Source organism: Gopherus flavomarginatus, chromosome 1 (assembly GCF_025201925.1).
Source record: "Gopherus flavomarginatus isolate rGopFla2 chromosome 1, rGopFla2.mat.asm, whole genome shotgun sequence".
In the NCBI taxonomy this organism is placed as follows: domain Eukaryota; kingdom Metazoa; phylum Chordata; order Testudines; family Testudinidae; genus Gopherus; species Gopherus flavomarginatus.
The window spans coordinates 212,128,446-212,147,803 of NC_066617.1; the positions used below are offsets into that span (position 1 = coordinate 212,128,446).

General features: G+C 41.7%; 1 protein-coding gene across 6 annotated transcripts in view; it reads right to left on the reverse strand.

The window, feature by feature from the left end:
* KDM6A (lysine demethylase 6A) overlaps positions 1 to 19,358 on the reverse strand; it is a 287,092-nt gene that overhangs the window by 65,820 nt on the left and 201,914 nt on the right. For all 6 annotated transcript variants that reach the window (XM_050936462.1, XM_050936460.1, XM_050936461.1 and 3 more), the window contains one exon: positions 1,545 to 1,671. In XM_050936462.1, coding sequence (XP_050792419.1) covers positions 1,545 to 1,671 — 127 coding nt within the window. The remainder of the gene's footprint in view (positions 1 to 1,544; positions 1,672 to 19,358) is intronic.

Genomic DNA, 19,358 nt, shown 5'->3' on the forward strand with positions numbered 1-19,358 from the left:
GTTTTGCCCATATTGCCTGCAATTATCTTCCCTGTTTGCATAAGAACTAAAAGTCTTCAGAATACACAAAAAATAATTAAAAATTTATTCTTGCAAAAAATAAAGAGACATATATGAGCAAAATAAAGGCAAAAATTATCAACCTTTAAGCAGGAAACAAAAAACAGAGGTTTTTCTTTTACATTGTATTGAGTACAGCAGGAAAGGAATCTAGTAAAAAACTACCAGTATTTTACTTCACTTATAAATATTCACCAGGATTAAGTAAAAAAGTTTCAAAAGATAAGAACAAGTTAGACTTAAAGGTAATGAAACAAAGTCCCAGCATCTGTGTAAAAATCAGCTTCAGATATTTTAAGGATCCTATCAGTGTCATGATTGTCAAATTCAACTCTCACCAAAATGTAAAACAAGTGCATCAAAATAATTCAAATATAACAAAAGGAAAGAATGTTCAAACATAATTTACACAACTAGAAAATCTAGGAAAATCAAAGTTGAAGAATTTTATTTTAGTTAAAGCACTACATTTGTCTATCTTCCCCATAATATGGGTAACAGCTTCTTTGACTGGATGGAAGAGATCTAACTCAAGAGTGTGTAACCAAGTCACCCACAAGAGGTTGCAGCCTACAGAAGATAAGACATATTAAAAGCCTGAATATTGCTTCGGTTACTGCTAACTAGTGATGAGTTTCCCAATGTTTCTATCTTTTTCAAAAACAAAAAGGGGCATAAAATGCACAGTATTTATCACAGAGAACAACAACAAAAAATAACTTACAAGACCAAAAAAAAAAAAAAAAAAAAAAGGCCAAGAGTTAATTATTATTAAAGTATGGATCACTTATCTTGGAAGTCAGAATGGCTACATCTGAGCTATTCCAGTCTAAAGTTTACATATAATATAGTTTGTTTTTCTATAATATATACAGTACAGAAAAAACTTTAAAGCACATGTATGTGGAAAGGGAGAACAATATTCAAGACAGAAAAGTGAGAGAATGTGGAAGTATGCAAAGAAAAATGCAAATATGTTTGCAGGCAATTTAGACTGAAGAGAATAGATGCATGTGACAATAGGAGGGAAAGAAAAAGGTGAGTAGTGTCATATCATTCTAGAGCAAACATTTAGCTTAAATGACATCATCTTAGGCATTTGCATTCAAGGCATAAAAAGAATCATGTACACTTTCGCACGTGTACAGAATATTTTCTGCCTGCTTATTTAATTATGTACTAAATTTCTAATGAAAACATTTATTGCACAGGCACTTTCACTTAAATATCCTTCCAATATAACATATTTTCCCTCAAAATAACAAAGCTGGACTTTAGCAGTTTCATAATTTTTCCCATTTGTTCAAGTTAAAGATATGTGATGTTATTTATTTTAAAGGAAAATTACTCCCAAACTGGTATTTTCATGATAGCTCTCACACTGTAGAGAATATTTTCAATTCAACCACAGCCTCTCAAAACAAGCTTTATTAAAAAACATGACACAGCCTTAAATACAATGGCTATACCACCAGTTCTCTCACCTTCCAAGGAAATACCAGGACTGGCCAGAGTTCGGATCTGCCTCGAGAGACTTCTGAAGATACTGAATAGCATAGCTTTCCTTGGTTGCTTTGTCTCCTAGCTGATCCACGGTGTGATGCATCCAGCCTACAAAAGAAGTGACAAGTCACCCAACCCAAATTCTCAAAAGTGCTGCTTAACATATTGAGTAGGGTAGTGGTGATAATATCCCCCTCCCCCGACTTTTTTTTTTTAAAAACAAAAAATCTATTGCATACCACTGTGAGGGACATGTACTCCACATTGGTAGTGGAAGGGTTAATGTGGGGATGAGAGTCCAATTAACACACCTGATTGCATCTGCAACATGGGCCAGATCCAATTAAGGATGAATCCCAGCTGTAGGAGGAGCTGGGTAGTTTACGAAGGTATGAAGCCCAGATGAGAAGGAAGCTGCAGGGAGAGGGGAAGACCTCTACAATCCCTTTCTGGTTGCTAGAGAGTGAAGGGCTTAGAGAGGCAGAGGTACTGTAAGCCCAAAGGGGGCACTGTGGGAAATGGCCTGAAAAAAGGCCCAGTAGAAAAGAGACCAGAGAGGCAGCAGCAAGAGTCTGATGGAGTAGACCTTGGCTGCTTCTCCTAAAAAAGTATCCTTAATTTTACTGTGGACCCCTGGATATCCTTTTGTCCATTTTATTAGCAATTTGTGAAAAAAAATTAATATCAGGATTTCTCTTCTGAGGCTATGGGCCTGCTTATGCAAATGAAAATTCTGGTCCACAATCTGTATAGGGAAAGGGATCTATTATATAGCTACAGTTTCTTATATGAAAGCGAAATGAATCTATGCTAATACATCGTTATTTCTTACAATTTTAATTTAAAAATAAAAACCAAAGCTAGCAAGCAAACAATACAAGCACTGCAAATTTTAATTCTCCCCTCTCTTTCTCTAAATGTTTTATGTATCTGTCGCCACACACACTCCTCAGACACTGTGGCCAACACCACAATTTTCCCTCTGTCATGCAGGACTGTAACCTGGGCCCCACCTTTGAAATGGTCCTCCTGCTAGATCCTTACGTCCAGTGTTTCTAAATCTGGCTGATTCTTCCAGCCAAACATCTAAGGTGGCCTCTGCTCTCCCATCCAAAACTCTTATTCAGCCCCCATGATCATCTCATGTCTCAGCTACTGCAACTCTTCCGAGGCCATGACAAATGCAATCCTGCGCCACTTACATTCATTCAAAAGGCTGCTGCAAAGATAATTTTCCTGTCATTGCTTTGACTTTGTCACCCCCCTCTTTGCACCCAACTGGCTCCTTTCTGTCCACTGCCTCCGACACAAGACTACTTGTGTTCATTTTCAAGGCCCTTCATGAACTATCCACATGTTACCTATCATTGCTCTTATACTGTTGAGATTTCATTCTATCAATAATGTCAGCCTTCATTGCTGACTTGTAAATTTTCAAACAAGAACCTCAGGGTGGATTTGATTTAAATCAAATTGATTTAAATCATGATTTAAAATCACTAGTCAGGAAGACTCGATTTAATCATGGATTTCTACATAAAAAGTGCATTCTTGTTGGTTGTTATAAACTTAATACATATTCTTCACAACTCAGAGATAGATGTTTCATTTTTAGAAGGTACACATTATACATTTTTAAAGTGATGTTCCTTTCATCATCTTCAAAGCAGCTTCCTCTGGAGAAGGAACACTTCTCTCATGACGTTGTTTCATTCGGGCAACCAGGCCTTGCATCTCTTTGTTGCACTGTTTGCATTTTGCATGCATGCATGTCTTACCCATAGGTACAGGAACTCCATTAAAATATTCCCAAACGAGGTCTCTTTTACAGACTGCTGCCATTATAGGTTTTCTCTTCTAGTGAGAGAACGCTATGGTAGATCTCAAATCAATGAAGGCTACACTCAGAAAGACTTCTGGAATATGCTGCTCAAACAGTTTCACTTTTGTTTCTACTGACTGTCCCTCCCATCTCACATTTATCTCCAGACTTCTTCTCCTTGTCCAGATCTGCCCCCAACAATCTTCTATTCATTGAACTTTTTGAAACTTTGCACTTTTAGAGAGAGGTAAGGGATTGGCTCGGTGTACACAAATTTGCTGATGGACAACAGGATTGAGGTCTGTTATTTCTCACCTCAATATATTATTTATTTTAAAACATTTTTGCTGTTAACCAGCATGTCATCTCTGGAGACGCAAATCCACAGTTTGAGAACTGCAAAACTAAGCATCTCTGATGGTATCTTCTAGACTGAGCACTGAGTCTCATTGGATAGATAGAAAGAGTAACCTAAATAATCTATACAGAAGCCTCTGGAATGCCGTAAGATTGGGTCCCTAATCCATGAACTATTGGAACTCATTTACAAAACTTTTCTTAAAGACATGAATATATTGTCTCATACTATAGAATTAGAATTTATAATCCCTATTCCACGATGAGATATCTTTGAGCTATAATGTATCTTAATTAAAACTATCTTTAGATAAAATGCTTTTTGAGGAAAAAAACTATCAAAAAATCCAATTTAAATAATAAAAATCTGATTTTTTTAAAATCATTGATTTTTATCTACCCTAAAGCGCCTTCAGTCCTTCTCTCATGCTGTCTCTCACACATAGGAGGAGCTCCCTATAAAATTCTTGAAACTACTTTGTTGTATTCAAACTCTCCTTTGCTGTAATGCCTACAAAAAGCATGACAACTACTAGGTAGCTAGTGCGTTGAGACCACCGCATATCATGTTCAGATTGGAAATAAGGCATACATTTTTAACAGTGACAGGAATTTACCATGAGAACAATTCTCCATTATTGTCCATTTTCAAATCAAGACTGGATTTTTTTCTAAAAGACATGCTCTAGGAATTATTTAGGGGATGTGATATGCAAGGTCAGACTAGTTCAGTGGTTCTCAAATTGCAGCCCAATCAGCACACAGCTGTGGCCCATGTGACATCCTCAGGGCCAGACAGGTAGTATATATATTGTGTAGATGTGGCCCACATAACACAGAGAGCTGCAGATGCAGCCCACAGTAGTAAAGAGGTTGAGAACTACTGGACTAAATTATTACAATCAATCAGACCTTTCGGCCTTAGAATCTAATAATGTTAACCAGTATTGTCTTCCTGTTTCCTTGTGCTCCCCTACTTGTCTGTTTTTTTTCTTTTCTTTTTTTTGGTCTAATGCTTAGATTGTAAATTCTTGGGGGGAGGGGTCATCTTTTTGTCATGTGTTTGTACAGTGCCAAGAACAGCGGGGTCCCGGCCCTCAGGACTATCACAAAACATAATAATACATATAATAGATCCATTTTATATAAAATTTTATTTACACCCCCCCACACACCTCGCTCTTATATCTGTTGAGTGTTAGACAGGTACTGCATAAAAATCTTTAGTAAGAAAACATTAAAAGTTGCAAAAGGAAGTGCTCAAAAGTCAGGAAATGAGACTCATAACCCTAACTGTTATACCATATGCACATCCATAACAATAAAATATAATTACATTGTCATAAACAGATAGCTAAGGGTTAATGTCTCTTTCACCTGGAAAGGGGTAACAAACAATACCTGACCAGAGGACCAATCAGAAAACAAGACTTTTTCAAAACTGGGTGGAGGGAAGTTTTGGGTGTGAGTTTTTTGTTCTTGATCTGTTCTCTTTCTGGGCTCTGAGAGTGACCACAGGAATCTCCAGGCTTTCTAATCTTCTGTTTCCAAGTTGTAAGTACAAGGATAGTAAGACAATAGGTTTATATTGTTTTTTTGTATTTACATGTGTGTAGTTGCTGGAATGTGTTAAATTGTATTCTTTTTGGATAAGGCTGTTTCTTCATTTTTTCTGTTAAGCAATTGACCCTGTATATTGTCACCTTAATACAGAGACCAATTTTATGTCTTTTTCTTTCTTTTATATAAAGCTTTCTTTTTAAGACCTGTTTAAGTGTTTTTCACTGGTTAAGGCTAAGAAACGAAGGGAGGGGGAACATCTCTTTGTGTTAGATTTACAAAGCCTGACTTTGCATACCCTCAGGGTGAGGGGAGAGAGAGATCTGATCTCTCGGTACTTGTGTTTCAAGGACTTGAAGCAGGGAATCTCCTAGGGAACCCAGGGCGGGGAAATCTGGGAGGAGGGGGAAGGGAAATGGCTTATTCCCCTTTGTTGTGAGACTCAAGGAATCTGAGTCTTGGGGTCCCCCAGGGAAGGTTTTGGGGAGACCATAGTGAGCCAGACACTGGAATCTTCTGGCTGGTGGCAGCGATATCAGATCCAAGCTGGTAATTAAATTTGGAGGTTTCATGCTAGCTTCTCATGTTCTGAACTCTAAGGTTCAGATCTGAGTAGGACAGTTATGACATACATGAATACACTTTCCCCGTCACATGCTAGACAAAGTAAAGCAAAGCTGAGTAATCAACTGGTCAGTAACCATAGTATTCCTACCTCTTTCACTTCAGAATATATGAGGTATAGTGATTTTCTCTAACTATTCTTAATAAATGTTTTTAATTGAATTACTGAGTCTTGGAATGTGTTGAGGTAAAAGTCAGTGTAATATCTTCTAGAATGGAAGGTAAACTTCCAACCTCCTATAAGAGACAGTTAGGAAGAAAAAGCTACTTGTCCTGGAGCGCTTGGTTGAGAGAGCCCACAAAGAGTTCCTCCCAGACATGAGCTGTAGTCAGTAGAAGCACTGGGAATGCCTTGGGTATGTTGAAAATAGGGAACAAGAGGTTACTGTGGGAAAAAGACAACCTTTAACCTGATGAAATACTACAGATGGCTCAGGCAGTGGTGCTATAAGGAGGGCTTTGTGATGCAGGGTGACTGGGAAGCATTCATGGACAGAGGACTGTTCTCTTGGGATGGGCTTCACCTGAGTAGGGAGGGAAACAGACTTCTAGGATGGAGGCTGGCACATCTCATTAAGAGAACTTTAAACTAGGAATTTGGGGGAGATGGTTGGGAGATGTTCAGGTAATCTCCATGCTGGATTTTAACACTGAGAGGGAAGAAAACGAAGTAAGAATGGATACAGCCTGACACAGTATCTTTCCCCAATCTGAACCTTAGAGTCCAAAAGTTGGGGTACCAGCATGAATTCCTCTAAGCTTAATTACCTGCTTAGATCTGATAAGCTGCCACCAATCAGGAATTCCAGTGCCTGATACACTCTGGCCCCCACAAAACCTTCCCTGGGGACCCCCAAGACCCAGACCCCCTGGATCTTAACACAAGAAAAGTAAACCCCTTTCCTCACCGTTGCCTCTCCCAGACTTCCCCTCCCTTCTCTTCCCCTCCAGGTGTCCCCCTCCCCCCCCGGGCTCCTGGAGAGATAGACAGATCCATGCTCTGTGAATCTAAACCAAAGGGATTCCACCCTTCTCCCCTCCCTTCCCCTTCCCTGTTAAGTACAGACTCAATTCCCTTGAGCCTCAACAAGGGGAAAAATCAGACAGGTCTTAAAAGCAAAACTTTTAATAAAAAGAAAGAAAAAAAAGTTCTCTGCAATTTAGATGGTAAAAGTTACAGGGTCTGTCAGCTTATACACACTAGAAAGAAGCCTCCCCCCCAGCAAAAACACAATTTAAAATACTTCCAGCAAACTACACATTTGCAAATACAGAGAACAATCAAAAGACTATAACCGCCTTTCTTACTAAATACTCACTATTATGAATATATAAGAGACTGTAGCAGGGAGATTGGCAAGAAACCTGGTTGCACGTCTAGTCCCTTCCAGGACCCAGAGAGAACAAAGCAAAACCCAAAAAACACAAACAAAGGCTTCCCTCCACCGAGATTTGAAAGTATCTTGTTTTCTGATTGGTCCTCTGGTCAGGTGTCCGGTTCACTGTTTGTTAACCCTTTACAGGTAAAAGAGACATTACCCCTTAACTATCTGTTTATGACACAGCCATGGGTAGGAGAATGGACATAAGGAGGAAGAGTAGTGTAGATACCAGTCTAATAGGTGATACTGGTGATAGAATGTCTGTGCCTAATTGGGTAAAGAACATGAGCGAAGCCAAACAGCAAAAATTAAGATGTTTGTACACTAATGTGAGGAGCCCAAGTAACAAAATGGAGGAACTAGAGCTATTGGTGCAGGAAGTGAAACCAGATATTATAGAGATAACGGAAACATAGTGGAATAGTAGTCATAACTGGAGTACAGATATTGAAGGATATGTGCTGTTTAGGAAAAATAGAAATAAAAGGCAACGGTGGTGGAGTAGCATTGTAGATCAATGATTAGGTACACTGTATTTAAAAAAAAAAAGAAGTGATGGAACGGATAAGCAAGAGTCTGTCAGGGCAAAAATCACATTGGGGAGGAAAGCTACTAGAGCCTCCCATGGGATAGTGCTTGCAGTGTGCTATAGACCGCCAGGATCCAATTTGGATATGGCTAGAGACCTCTTTAAAGTTTTTAATGAAGTAAATACTAATGGGAATTGTGTGATCATGAGAGACTAACTTCCCAGATATAGAGTATGTCTACACTACGGGATTATTCCGATTTTACAGAAACCGCTTTTTGGAAACAGATTGTATAAAGTCGAGTGCACGTGGCCACACTAAGCACATTAATTCGGCGGTGTGCATCCATGTACTGAGGCTAGCATAGATTTTAGGAGCGTTGCACTGTGGGTAGCTATTCCATAGCTATCCCATAGTTCCCGCAGTCTTCCCGGCCCACTGGAATTCTGGGTTGAGATACCAATGCATGATGAGGCAAAAAGAGTGTCGGGAGTGATTCTCGGTAAATGTCATCAGACAATCCTCCTTCCATGAAAGCAACAGCAGACAATCATTTTGCGCCCTTTTCCCTGGATTGCCCGGGCAGACACTGTAGCACGGCAACCATGGAGCCCATTCAGCCTTTTTTTCACTGTCACTGTATGTCTACTGGATGTTGCTAACAGATGCGGTACTACAGTGCTACACAGCAGCATCCCCTTGCTTTTTGCAAGTCAGCAAAGACGGTTACCAGCTCTACTGTACTGTCTGCTGCCTTGCAAGTTGACAATGATGGTTACCAGTCATACTGTACGTCTGCTGCTGTCATGGGTGCTCCTGGCTGGCCTCGATGAGGTCGGCCAGAGGCGCATGGACAAAAATGGGAATGAATCCCCAGGTCATTCTCTTCTTTAAGATTTGTCTAAAGGGAGAGTCAGTCCTGTCTAGAATATCAGGCAAGCCTACTAAAGAACCAGAGGCAAACGGCCTCTCTGGATCAGAGCCCCAGACATCCCACAGAAATGATGAGCTGTATGCCATTCTAGGGGGTGCCCCTGCAACAATGCCACCTGTTGCTTCCCTCCTCCCCTACCACTCCTGTGCTACCGTGGCAGTTATCCCCCCATTTGTGTGATGAAGTAATAAAGAATGCATGAATAAGAAACAACACTGACTCTATTGCCTCTGCAAGCAGAGATCAAAGGGGGGAGGGGAGGGGAGGGCAGCCTCCAACAGCTATGATATTCCAGGCAGGAGCGAATCTCCAGGAGACAAAGCTTAAAGAAGAGAATGACCGGGAGTCCTTCCCATTTTTGCCCAGGCGCCCCCTGCTGACCTCACCAAGGGGGCAACAATGACGGATATCAGTCATACTGCACCATCTGCCGTCCGCAAGGGAAGGGAAGGGAAGGAGATGCTGCTGTGTAGTGCTGCAGCACCATGTCTGCCAGCAGCATCCAGTAGACATACAGTGACATTGAAAAAAGGTGAGAAACGATTTTTTACCCTTTGGTTTCAAGGGAGGAGGAGGGGGGAAAAGGGAGGAAGCCTGTTGTGGCCTCTGTCCATCATAGCATTGGAGATTTTTTCAAATGTTTTGGAATTTCGTCTATTGGAACGGAGTTCTGATAGAAAGGATTTCTCTCTCCATACAGAGATCAGATTCAGTATCTCCTGTACGGTCCATGCTGGAGCTCTTTTTTGATTCTGGGACTGCATGGTCACCTGTGATCAGTGCTCCACGTTGGGAAAACAGGAAATGAAATTCAAAAGTTCGCAGGGCTTTTCCTGTCTACTTGGCCAGTGCATCCGAGTTCAGATTGCTGTCCAGAGCGGTCACAATGGTGCACTTTGGGATAGCTCCCGGAGGCCAACTGTGGCCACACTAACCCTAATCTGTCAAATTGTGGCCACACTAACCCTAATCCGAAATGACAATACCAATTTCAGCGCTGCTCCCCTCGTCGGGGAGGAGTACAAATATCGACATTAAGAGCCCTTTATATCTAAATAAAGGGCTTCATTGTGTGGATGGGTGCAGTGTTAATTCAGTTTAATGCTGCTAAATTTGAAATAAACTTGTAGTGTAGACCAGGCCATTACCTGGAGGACAAGTGCTAGTAGTAATAATAGGGCTCAGATTTTCCTGGATGAGATAGCTGATGGATTCCTTCACCAAGTAGTTGCTGAACCAACAAGAGGGGATGCCATTTTAGATTTGGTTTTGGTGAGTAGTGAGGACCTCACAGAAGAAATGGTTGTAGGGGACACCCTTTGTTCAAGCAATCATGAGCTAATTCAGTTCAAACTAAATGGAAGGATAAACAAAAATAAATCTGTGACTAGCGCTTTTGATTTCAAAAGGGCTAACTTTAAAGAATTAAGGAAATTAGTTAGGGAAGTGGATTAGACTGAAGAACTTGTGGATCTAAAGGCAGAGGCGGCCTGGATTTACTTCAAGTCAATGTTACAGAAACCATCAGAAGCCTGCATCTCAAAAAAGAGGAAGAAAAAAATCAGACAAGAGCTGTAGACCAAGCTGGATGAGCAATAATCTCAGAGATGTGATTAAGAAAAAGCAGAAAGCCTACAAGGAGTGGAAGATGGGAGGGATCAGCAAGGAAAGCTACCTTATTGAGGTCTGAATATGTAGGGATAAAGTGAGAAAGGCCAAAAACTATATAGAGTTGGACCTTGCAAAGGGAATTAAAACCGATAGTAAAGGGTTCTATAGCCATATAAATAAGAAGAAAACAAAGAAGAAGTGGGACCGCTAAACACAGAGGATGGAGTGGAGGTTAAGGATAATGTAGGCATGGCCCAATATCTAAACAAATACTTTGCCACAGTCTTTAATGATGAGGCTAATGAGGAGCTTAGGGATAATGATAGGATGACAAATGGCCATGAGGATATGGAGGTGGATATTACCACATCTGAGGTAGAAGCCAAACTCGACCAGCTTAATGGGACTAAATCAGGGGGCCCAGATAATCTTCATCCAAGAATATTAAAGGAACTGGCACATGAAATTGCAAGCCCATTAGCAAGATTTTTTAATGGAATTGTAAACTCGGGGGTTGTACCGTATGACTAGAGAATTGCTAACATAGTTTCTATTTTTAAGAAAGGAAAAAAATGTGATCCGAGTAACTACAGGCCTGTTAGTTTGACATATGTAGTATGCGAGGTCTTAGAAAAAATTTTGAAGGAGAAAGTAGTTAAGGACATTGAGGTCAATGGTAATTGGGACAAAATACAACATGGTTTTACAAAAGGTAGATCGTGCCAAACTAACCTGACCTCCTCTTTTCAGAAGGTAACAAGTTTTTTTAGACAAAGGAAACGCAGTGGATCTAATTTACCTCGATTTCAGTAAGGCATATGATACAGTTCCACATGAAGAATTATTGGCTAAATTGGAAATGATGGGGATCAATATGAAAACTCAAAGGTGGATAAGGAACTGGCTAAAAGAGAGACTACAACGGGTCACAGTGAAAGACAAACTGTCAGGCTAGAGAGAGGTTACTAGTGGAGATCCTCAGGGATCAGTTTTGGGACCAATCTTATTTAATCCTTTTATTACTGACTTTGGCACAAAAAGTGGGAATGTGCTAATAAAGTTTGCGGATGACATGAAGCTGAGAGGTATTGCCAATACAAAGAGGGACCAGAATATCCTACAGGAAGATCTGGATGACCCTGTAAACTGAGTAATAGTAATAGGATGAAATTTAATAGTGAAAAGTGCAAGGTCATGCATTCAGGGATTAATAAGAATTTTTGTTATAAAAACTGGAGATGCATCACTTGGAAGTAACAGAGGAGGAGAAGACCTCGGCATATTGGTTGATCACAGGATGACTATGAGCTGTCAATGTGATATGGCTGTGAAAAAAAGGTAATGCGGTCTTGGGATGCATCAGGTGAGGTATTTCCAGTAGAGATAAGAAGGTGTTAGTACCGTCATACAAGGCACTGGTGAGACCTCATCTGGAATACTGTGCACAGTTCTGGTCTCCCATGTTTAAGAATGATGAATTCAAACTGGAACAGGTACAGAGAAGGGCTACTAGGATGATCCCAGGAATGGAAAAGCTGTCTTACACAAGGAGACTCAAAGAGCTTGGCTTGTTTAGCCTAACCGAAAGAAGGCTAAGGGGAGACTGATATATATTTATAAAGAACAATCATGAGGGATAAATATAAACTGGCCATCAAGAAGTTTATACTTGAAATTAGACTAAGTTTTCTAACCATCATCAGAGGAGTAAAGTTCTGGGGTCATGGAGCAGGTCCTCAAGGAATCAATTTTGAAGCACTTTGAGGAGAGGAAAGTGATCAGGAACAGTGAGCGTGGATTCACCAAGGGTAAGTCATGCCTGACTAACCTAATTGAGTTGTATGAGGAGATGACTGGGTCTGTGGATGACGGAAAAGCAATGGATGTGTTATTCCTTGACTTTAGCAAAGCTTTTGACATGGTCTCCCACAGTATTCTTACTGGCAAGTTAAAGTAGTATGGCCTGGATGACAGAAAGCTGGCTAGATCGTTGGGCTCAACGGGTAGTGATCAATGGCTCCGTGTCTAGTTGGCAGCCAGTTTCAAGCGGAGTACCCGAGGGTCGGTCCTGGGGCTGGTTTTGTTCAATATCTTCATTAATGATCTGGAGGATGGCGTGGACTGCACTCTCAGCAAGTTTGCAGATGACACTAAACTGGGAGGAGTCGTAGATACGCTGGAGGGTAGGGATAGGATACAGAGGGACCTAGACAAATTAGAGGATTGGGCCAAAAGAAACCTGATAAGGTTCAACAAGGACAAGTGCTGAGTCCTGCACTTAGGATGGAAGAATCCCATTCACTGTTACAGATGTGGGACCGAATGGCTAGGAAGCAGTTCTCCAGAAAAGGATCTAGGGGTTACAGTGGATGAGAACTGGATATGAGTCAACAGTGTACCTTGTTGCCACGAAGGCTAACGGCATTTTGGGCTGTATAAGTAGGGGTATTGCCAGCAGATCGAGGGACGTGATCATTCCCCTCTATTCGACATTGGTGAGGCCTCATCTGGAGTACTGTGTCCAGTTTTGGGCCCCACACTACAAGAAGGATGTGGAAAAATTGGAAAGAGTCCAGCGGAGGGCAACAAAAATGATTAGGGGGCTGGAGCACATGACTTATGAGGAGAGGCTGAGGGAACTGGGATTGTTTAGTCTGCAGAAGAGAAGAATGAGGGGGGATTTGATAGCCGCTTTCAACTACCTGAAAGGGGGTTCCAAAAAGGATGGATCTAGACTGTTCTCAGTGGTACCTGATGACAGAACAAGGAGTAATGGTCTCAAGTTGCAGTGGGGGAGGTTTAGGTTGGATATTAGGAAAAACTTTTTCACTAGGAGGGTGGTAAAGTACTGGAATAGGTTACCTACGGAGGTTTTTAAGGTCAGGCTTGACAAAGCCCTGGCTGGGATGATTTAGTTGGGAATTGGTCCTGCTTTGAGCAGGGGATTGGACTAGATGACCTCCTGAGGTCCCTTCCAACCCTGATATTCTATGATTCTATGATTCCAAGGGGAGCAGTGGAGGCAAAAGACATCTGGCTTCAAGACTAAGCTTGGTAAGTTTATGGAGAGGATGGGAAGATGGAATAGCCTAATTTTGGTAATTAATTGATCTTTTACTAGCAGTAAATATGCCCAATAGCCTGTGATGGGACACTAGAGAGGGTGGGATCTTAGTTACTACAGATAATTCTTTCCTGGGTGTCTGGCTGGCGAGTCTTGCCCAGATGCTTAGGGTTTAGTTGATCGCCACATTTGGGGTTGGGAAGGAATTTTCCTCCAGCACAGACTGGCAGAGGCCCTGGGGATTTTTCACCTTCCTCTGCAGCATGGGGCACGGGGTCACTTGCTGGAGGATTCTCTGCACCTTGAAGTCTTTAAACCACATGTTGAGGACTTCAATAGCTCAGACATAGGTCAGAGGTTTGTTACAGGAGTGGATGGGTGAGATTCTGTGGCCTGCGTTGTGCAGGAGGTCAGACTAGAAGATTATAATGGTCCCTTCTCACCTTAAAGTCTATGAGTCTAAAAGGGAATCAATCCTAAAAGCCTGGAGATTATTCATTCTCCAGATAGCCACTAGAAAAAAATTTCAGAAATATGATAAAAGCAATGTTCTTCTGTGGGCTCCAACAATCACATTAGAAATCAGATCCAAATCCGTGCAGATTTACAAATTTGTGGAAAATATGAATTAGTCTTTTGAAAGAGTTATTTATTTATATTAGGACAATCAAACAAAATATGTCTGAATAGGTGCATGATGTAAAGAAAAGTGACAGGTATACTGACCAATGACAACCCTAAGTGAAATAAAGGAGATGGCCTCTAGGATAATGGGAAAGAAACTGCAAAAAATGCACTAAATTTCCTCAATCCCAGAGGTCATCTTGCTAAAGGGACGCTTTTTTCTTTCTTGTTAAAAGTTTGCATCACCATAGGAAAACATGCTGTACCCTTAGTAGAACATTCACTAAACATACCAGTGATCATCAACAAGAAGAAGGGAAGTTCCTATGGTATTTCCAGGAGTTCTGGATACCAGAACTTGCAAGCCACATTGGAGCAAATGAGATGGGGTTGTATCCTATTGTACCTCCCTGAATAACATGCGGGAGGAAGAGGAAAAAAAAAAATCAGCGTCAACACCTATCCCACAGAATGGCACAGATCACGGAGGCTGGGCCTCTTTTCTGCCCATAAGCACAGTAAGATAAAATATTGGAATAGGGAAAAAAATGGAAGAAACCCTTCCTTTTGTACTGTTGGAGAAACTATTCTATTGACCCCAACTGAACATGGATGACAACTTCCTGACATAACAGATTCTATGAGAGAGATTTCTGAAGAGAACAGAGGAGAGGGTTGAAAACCTATGATAGAAAATGCACATTGTTTGAATCAGATTTTTTTCCTGACTCCAACTGCAGTACCTGAGGGCAGATGTTGGTCTCTGGCAAAAACAAACCTCAAAAGATGGTAGTAAGTTTTGACTACAGTACCCAGTGAAGGCTTGGACTATGCAAAACAGTGAAAAGTAATAATGCACTAATCCCACAATCTAATTTTCAACAAATTAAAAGGTATATCTTAAAATAGGGTTTGCTAACAATAATGGTTAGGTAAATAGAGAGGTTCTTAAATTCAAAGCATTCAGTGGCTGTTCTGGAACAAAGGTCAAACTATACCTGTAAGAGATTTGTGTTGTACCCACTCAATCTAGCTGCACTGCTGTGCCTCTGTTTTCCTTGCTTCTTCATTAACTCAAACTCTCAAATACAATGCTGAATTTCACCACAAATTCCCACACTCCCAGGTTACATTATTGTTAAAACATGCATTCAGCCTTTTACCCTTTTAACTCTGCTTTTGTCCCTTCCCCAAGGCTCCATAGTCCTTACTTGTATCAGAGGCTCACAGTATTTCTCTACCAAGGTCTTATGCCAGTCTGGCTCCTATTCCAGCTCATTTTATGAAAAGAGCTCCATCAATCTCACTCTGGGCAACTGTCCTCCTCCCATTTTCTGTAAAGAGACGTATACCAGCTTTTTCTCAATCCCTGGTGTTTTTCTCTGACTGATGAAAATAGAGATTGCATTTATTTCCTACCTTGCTCACATGACCAGCCAAATGACCTTGAGACTGTATCCCCATCATTCCTTCTGGACTATACCTCCCAGAATTCATGGCCTTAAAGGACTGAGGCCCTTGAACATGCACACTGGATTCCTACACTTAACAGACCAGTACCTGTTTGGGAACTTTTTCTCTTAAGGCAAACTCTAATGGTTATGGGTGGTCTAAAAGATTCAAAATGATTGAACCCAATCCTCTTACCCAAGGATTACTAGATATCAAACAAAACATTTCATTTTACAAATCAATGTCATTTTAGGTTAGGATTATTAAAAAGGATCATTTGTCTATACAAGTAGAAAAATATATGAAATGAAGTATGATGGTGCAGTGGAAGAAACTAACTCATTGTTTTTGTGTTGTACCTCATAGACTGGATACGATGGCTGTGAAATATTTGATGTGCACACATGCATATCTCTGCCAGAATACAAAAGTCCCCTCCCAAACTAAAGTCCTTTTCCCTCTCAGTTAGGCATGTATCTGAGGCTTGGGAATCATCTAAATTTGCACCTTGCTCAAGAGGCGTTTCCTAGCTGAGAAAAGAAGTCTTTTTGCTGCTAGAACTGTCTTCTGCAGGAGTAAAAAATTCAACATAAAAGACACAAATGTTCATAAAAACATGTTCTTCACTTCTTTTGCCAGCAGCATACAATAAACTCTCTTTTTACACCATTCTGGCAGAGATAACATTTACCTTTATTTTTCCTTAGTGCCAAATTATTTTTACACCTAGGTCATACTCTATAATAAAACAATTCTTCCTCAGATATTTTACTAGAGTTCATGTTTGTGATAAGCACCATGGATCTGATGGAGTACATCTCACTGGCACTCAGAAACATAAACTGTGTATCATTTTACCTGAGGTGTTTTGATTCAGGCATTTCTGTCCTTTTGCTCACAAAGAAGTTATCACTTTATCACAATGTGGTGGCCTATCCTGACTGAGTAGATTCACTCAACAAATTTTTAGGGAACAAGTGACTCACAAATAATCATCACTCAGAGACAGAGTCTTTATGGAGAACGAACTACGCTTTCATTACTTGTAAGTTAGCATACTGTATAAAAGCATTGTTGAAAAAGCACCTCTTTAAATGTTTGTGGAAATCTGTACTGCCATTGTGTATCTATGTTTTGTGGATGAAGGATATCTACTATTTTCCAAATATAAAATATACTTTTGAAAATTTTAGTGGAAAAAAAATGAAATGGAGAGACCATTTCCTTGACTGCAAAGAACAGAAGGTTACTCACCTTGCATTAACTGAGGTTCTTCGAGATGTATGCCCTTGTGGGTGCTCCACTCCAGGTAACGGTGCATCCCGGCGCCGTAATCAGAAATCTTAGGTAGCAGTGCCTGGTCGGGACGCACATGCTCAGCTGCTGTCTTGCAGCATCGTTAGGGTCTGCCTGGGCATGCGTGTCCTGCACCCCCCCCAGTTCTTTCTCTATCATAGAGATGTCAGAGTAGTACTCCAAAGTAGAGGGGAGGAGGGTGGGTAATGGAGCACACACATCTCGAAGAACCTCAGTTACTGCAAGGTGAGTAACCTTCTCTTCTTCTTCGAGTGCTGTCCCTGTGGGTGCTCCACTCCAGGTGAATGTGAAGCAGCACCCACTATGGCTGGTGAGACTTTGGAGTTGCGGCAATGACGACTGTAGACAGTACTGTGTGGCCTACCGTTTGTCTGCCGTGGTATCCTGCGTGATAGCATAATGTTTGGTAAATGTGTGTTCAGGTGTCCATGTGGCTGCCTTACAAATATCAGGAATAGGTACATTATGGAGGAAGGTAATGGATGTTGACATAGCTCGAGTAGAATGAGTTCTGATGCCTTCGGGTGATTGGCCACGCTGAATGCGGTAACAGGATCTGATGCAGTCAGAGATCCACTTGGAAAGGCATTGCTTAGAGGTAGGTGCACCCTTTGATCTCTCATTAGTGGAGACAAATAGCTGCGTAGACCTACAAAATGGTTTAGTTCTGTCTTGATAAAAGGTGATTACTCATCTGACATGGAGGGTAGGTACAGCTGCTTTGTGCGGAGTCTCATGAAGTTTGGGATAGAATACAGGTAAGTATATTGGCTGGTTTAGGTGGAAGGCGGACACCACCTTAGGGAGAAATTTAGGGTGGGGTTGCAGAGTAACTTTATCTTTAGAGAAGGTTGTGTAGGGAAGGTAGGCCATCAGGGTGCTTCTCTCTCCTACTCTCCTTGCTGATGTTATAGCAACCAAGAATGGTACCTTCGTAGACAGGTGGAGAAGAGATGAGGTAGCTAAGAGCTTGAAGGGAGGTTTCATAAAACCACAAAGAACTAGGCTGAGATTCCAGGCAGCTGCTGATGGATAAATCTGAGGGTAGAGATTTTGCAGGCCCGTGAGAAAGCATTTTATGGTGGGGAGGGCAAAGAGTGAATATCTGTCCAGCAAATCATGGAAGGTGGGGAGGGCTGCAAGATGTACTCTGATGGAACTGAGCGAGAGCCTGTCCTGTTTTAGTTTCAAAAGGTAGTCTACGACGTTAAGGAGAGTCATGGTATGGGGTGTCAAGCGTTTAATGGAACACCACACGGAGAAGCATTTCCACTTCTGCAGGTAAATCTTACGGGTGGAGCTCATGCTCCAAAACGTCTGTTAGTCTATAAGGTGCCACAGGATTCTTTGCTGCTCTTACGGGTGGAGTGTTTTCTACTACGCAGGACTTGCTCACAACAAGCTAATTCATGGGTCTGGAATCATGAAGGAACCACGCCATCAGGTGGAGTTTCTGGAGCTGCAGGTGAAGAAGCTGGCCGTTGTCCTGAGAAAGCAGATCTGGTCTGTTGGGGAGAGTCCGTGGAGGACAGATGGACATGTGGAGCAGGTAAAGATACCATGCCTGTCTCAGCCAAGCTGGGGCAATAAATATGACCCAGGCCTTGTCGTCTCTGATCCCGCATAGAACCCAGCATATCAGAGGGATCAGTGGAAAGCAGTATATGAGACAGTTGTTCCATGGGATGAGGAAGCCGTCTCCTAGGGATGCAGTCCCAAATTTCGCTCTGGTGCAAAATAGGTGGCATTTGCGATTCTGGGTTGTGGCAAAGAGGTCTATCGACAGGGTGCCCCAGTGGGAGAAGAGCTGTTGTAGTATAGTGGGATGTAATTCCCATTCATGTTCTTTGGAGAAGTGTCGGCGGTAGTGTTGTAACATCCGGGTAGGTATGAAGTGGTAATTTCTATGTGGTGTTGTATGCACCAATTCCATAACTGGATGGCCTCCATGCATAGGGAGTGCAATGTGCTCCCCCCATCTGTTGATGTAAAACATACATGCTATATTGTCTATTAGGACCCTGACAGATTTGTTCTTTATGAGAGGAAGAAAGTGAAGAAAGGCTTGTCTCACTGCTCTGAGCTCTAGGAGATTTATGTGCAGGCGCGTCTCTGGCAGGGACCAGCAGCCCTGTGCCGCGTGTCCCACACAGGTGCACTCTCCAACCGATCAGGGAAGCGTCCATGGTGAGCATGAGCGTCAGAGAGCATTGCTGGAAGGGAACGCCCATGCAAAGGTTCTCTGGTCTCGTCCACCATTGTAGAGAAGCTAGTATTTTCGCTGGAGGAGTTAGCATCATGCAAAAGCTGTGTCTGCTGGGTTTGTAGTTGGAGTTGAGACAACCCAGAAGACATCATGTACAGCCTGGCATACTTGACCAACAAGGTGGTGGTTGCCATGTGGCCAAGGAGCTGTAGGCCAATTCTTGCCCGTGTCCTGGGTCAAACGGAGAGTGTGTATGACATGTGTAATAGTGAGGAATCTGTTGTGTGGGAGTGATGCTCTGGTTTGGACTGA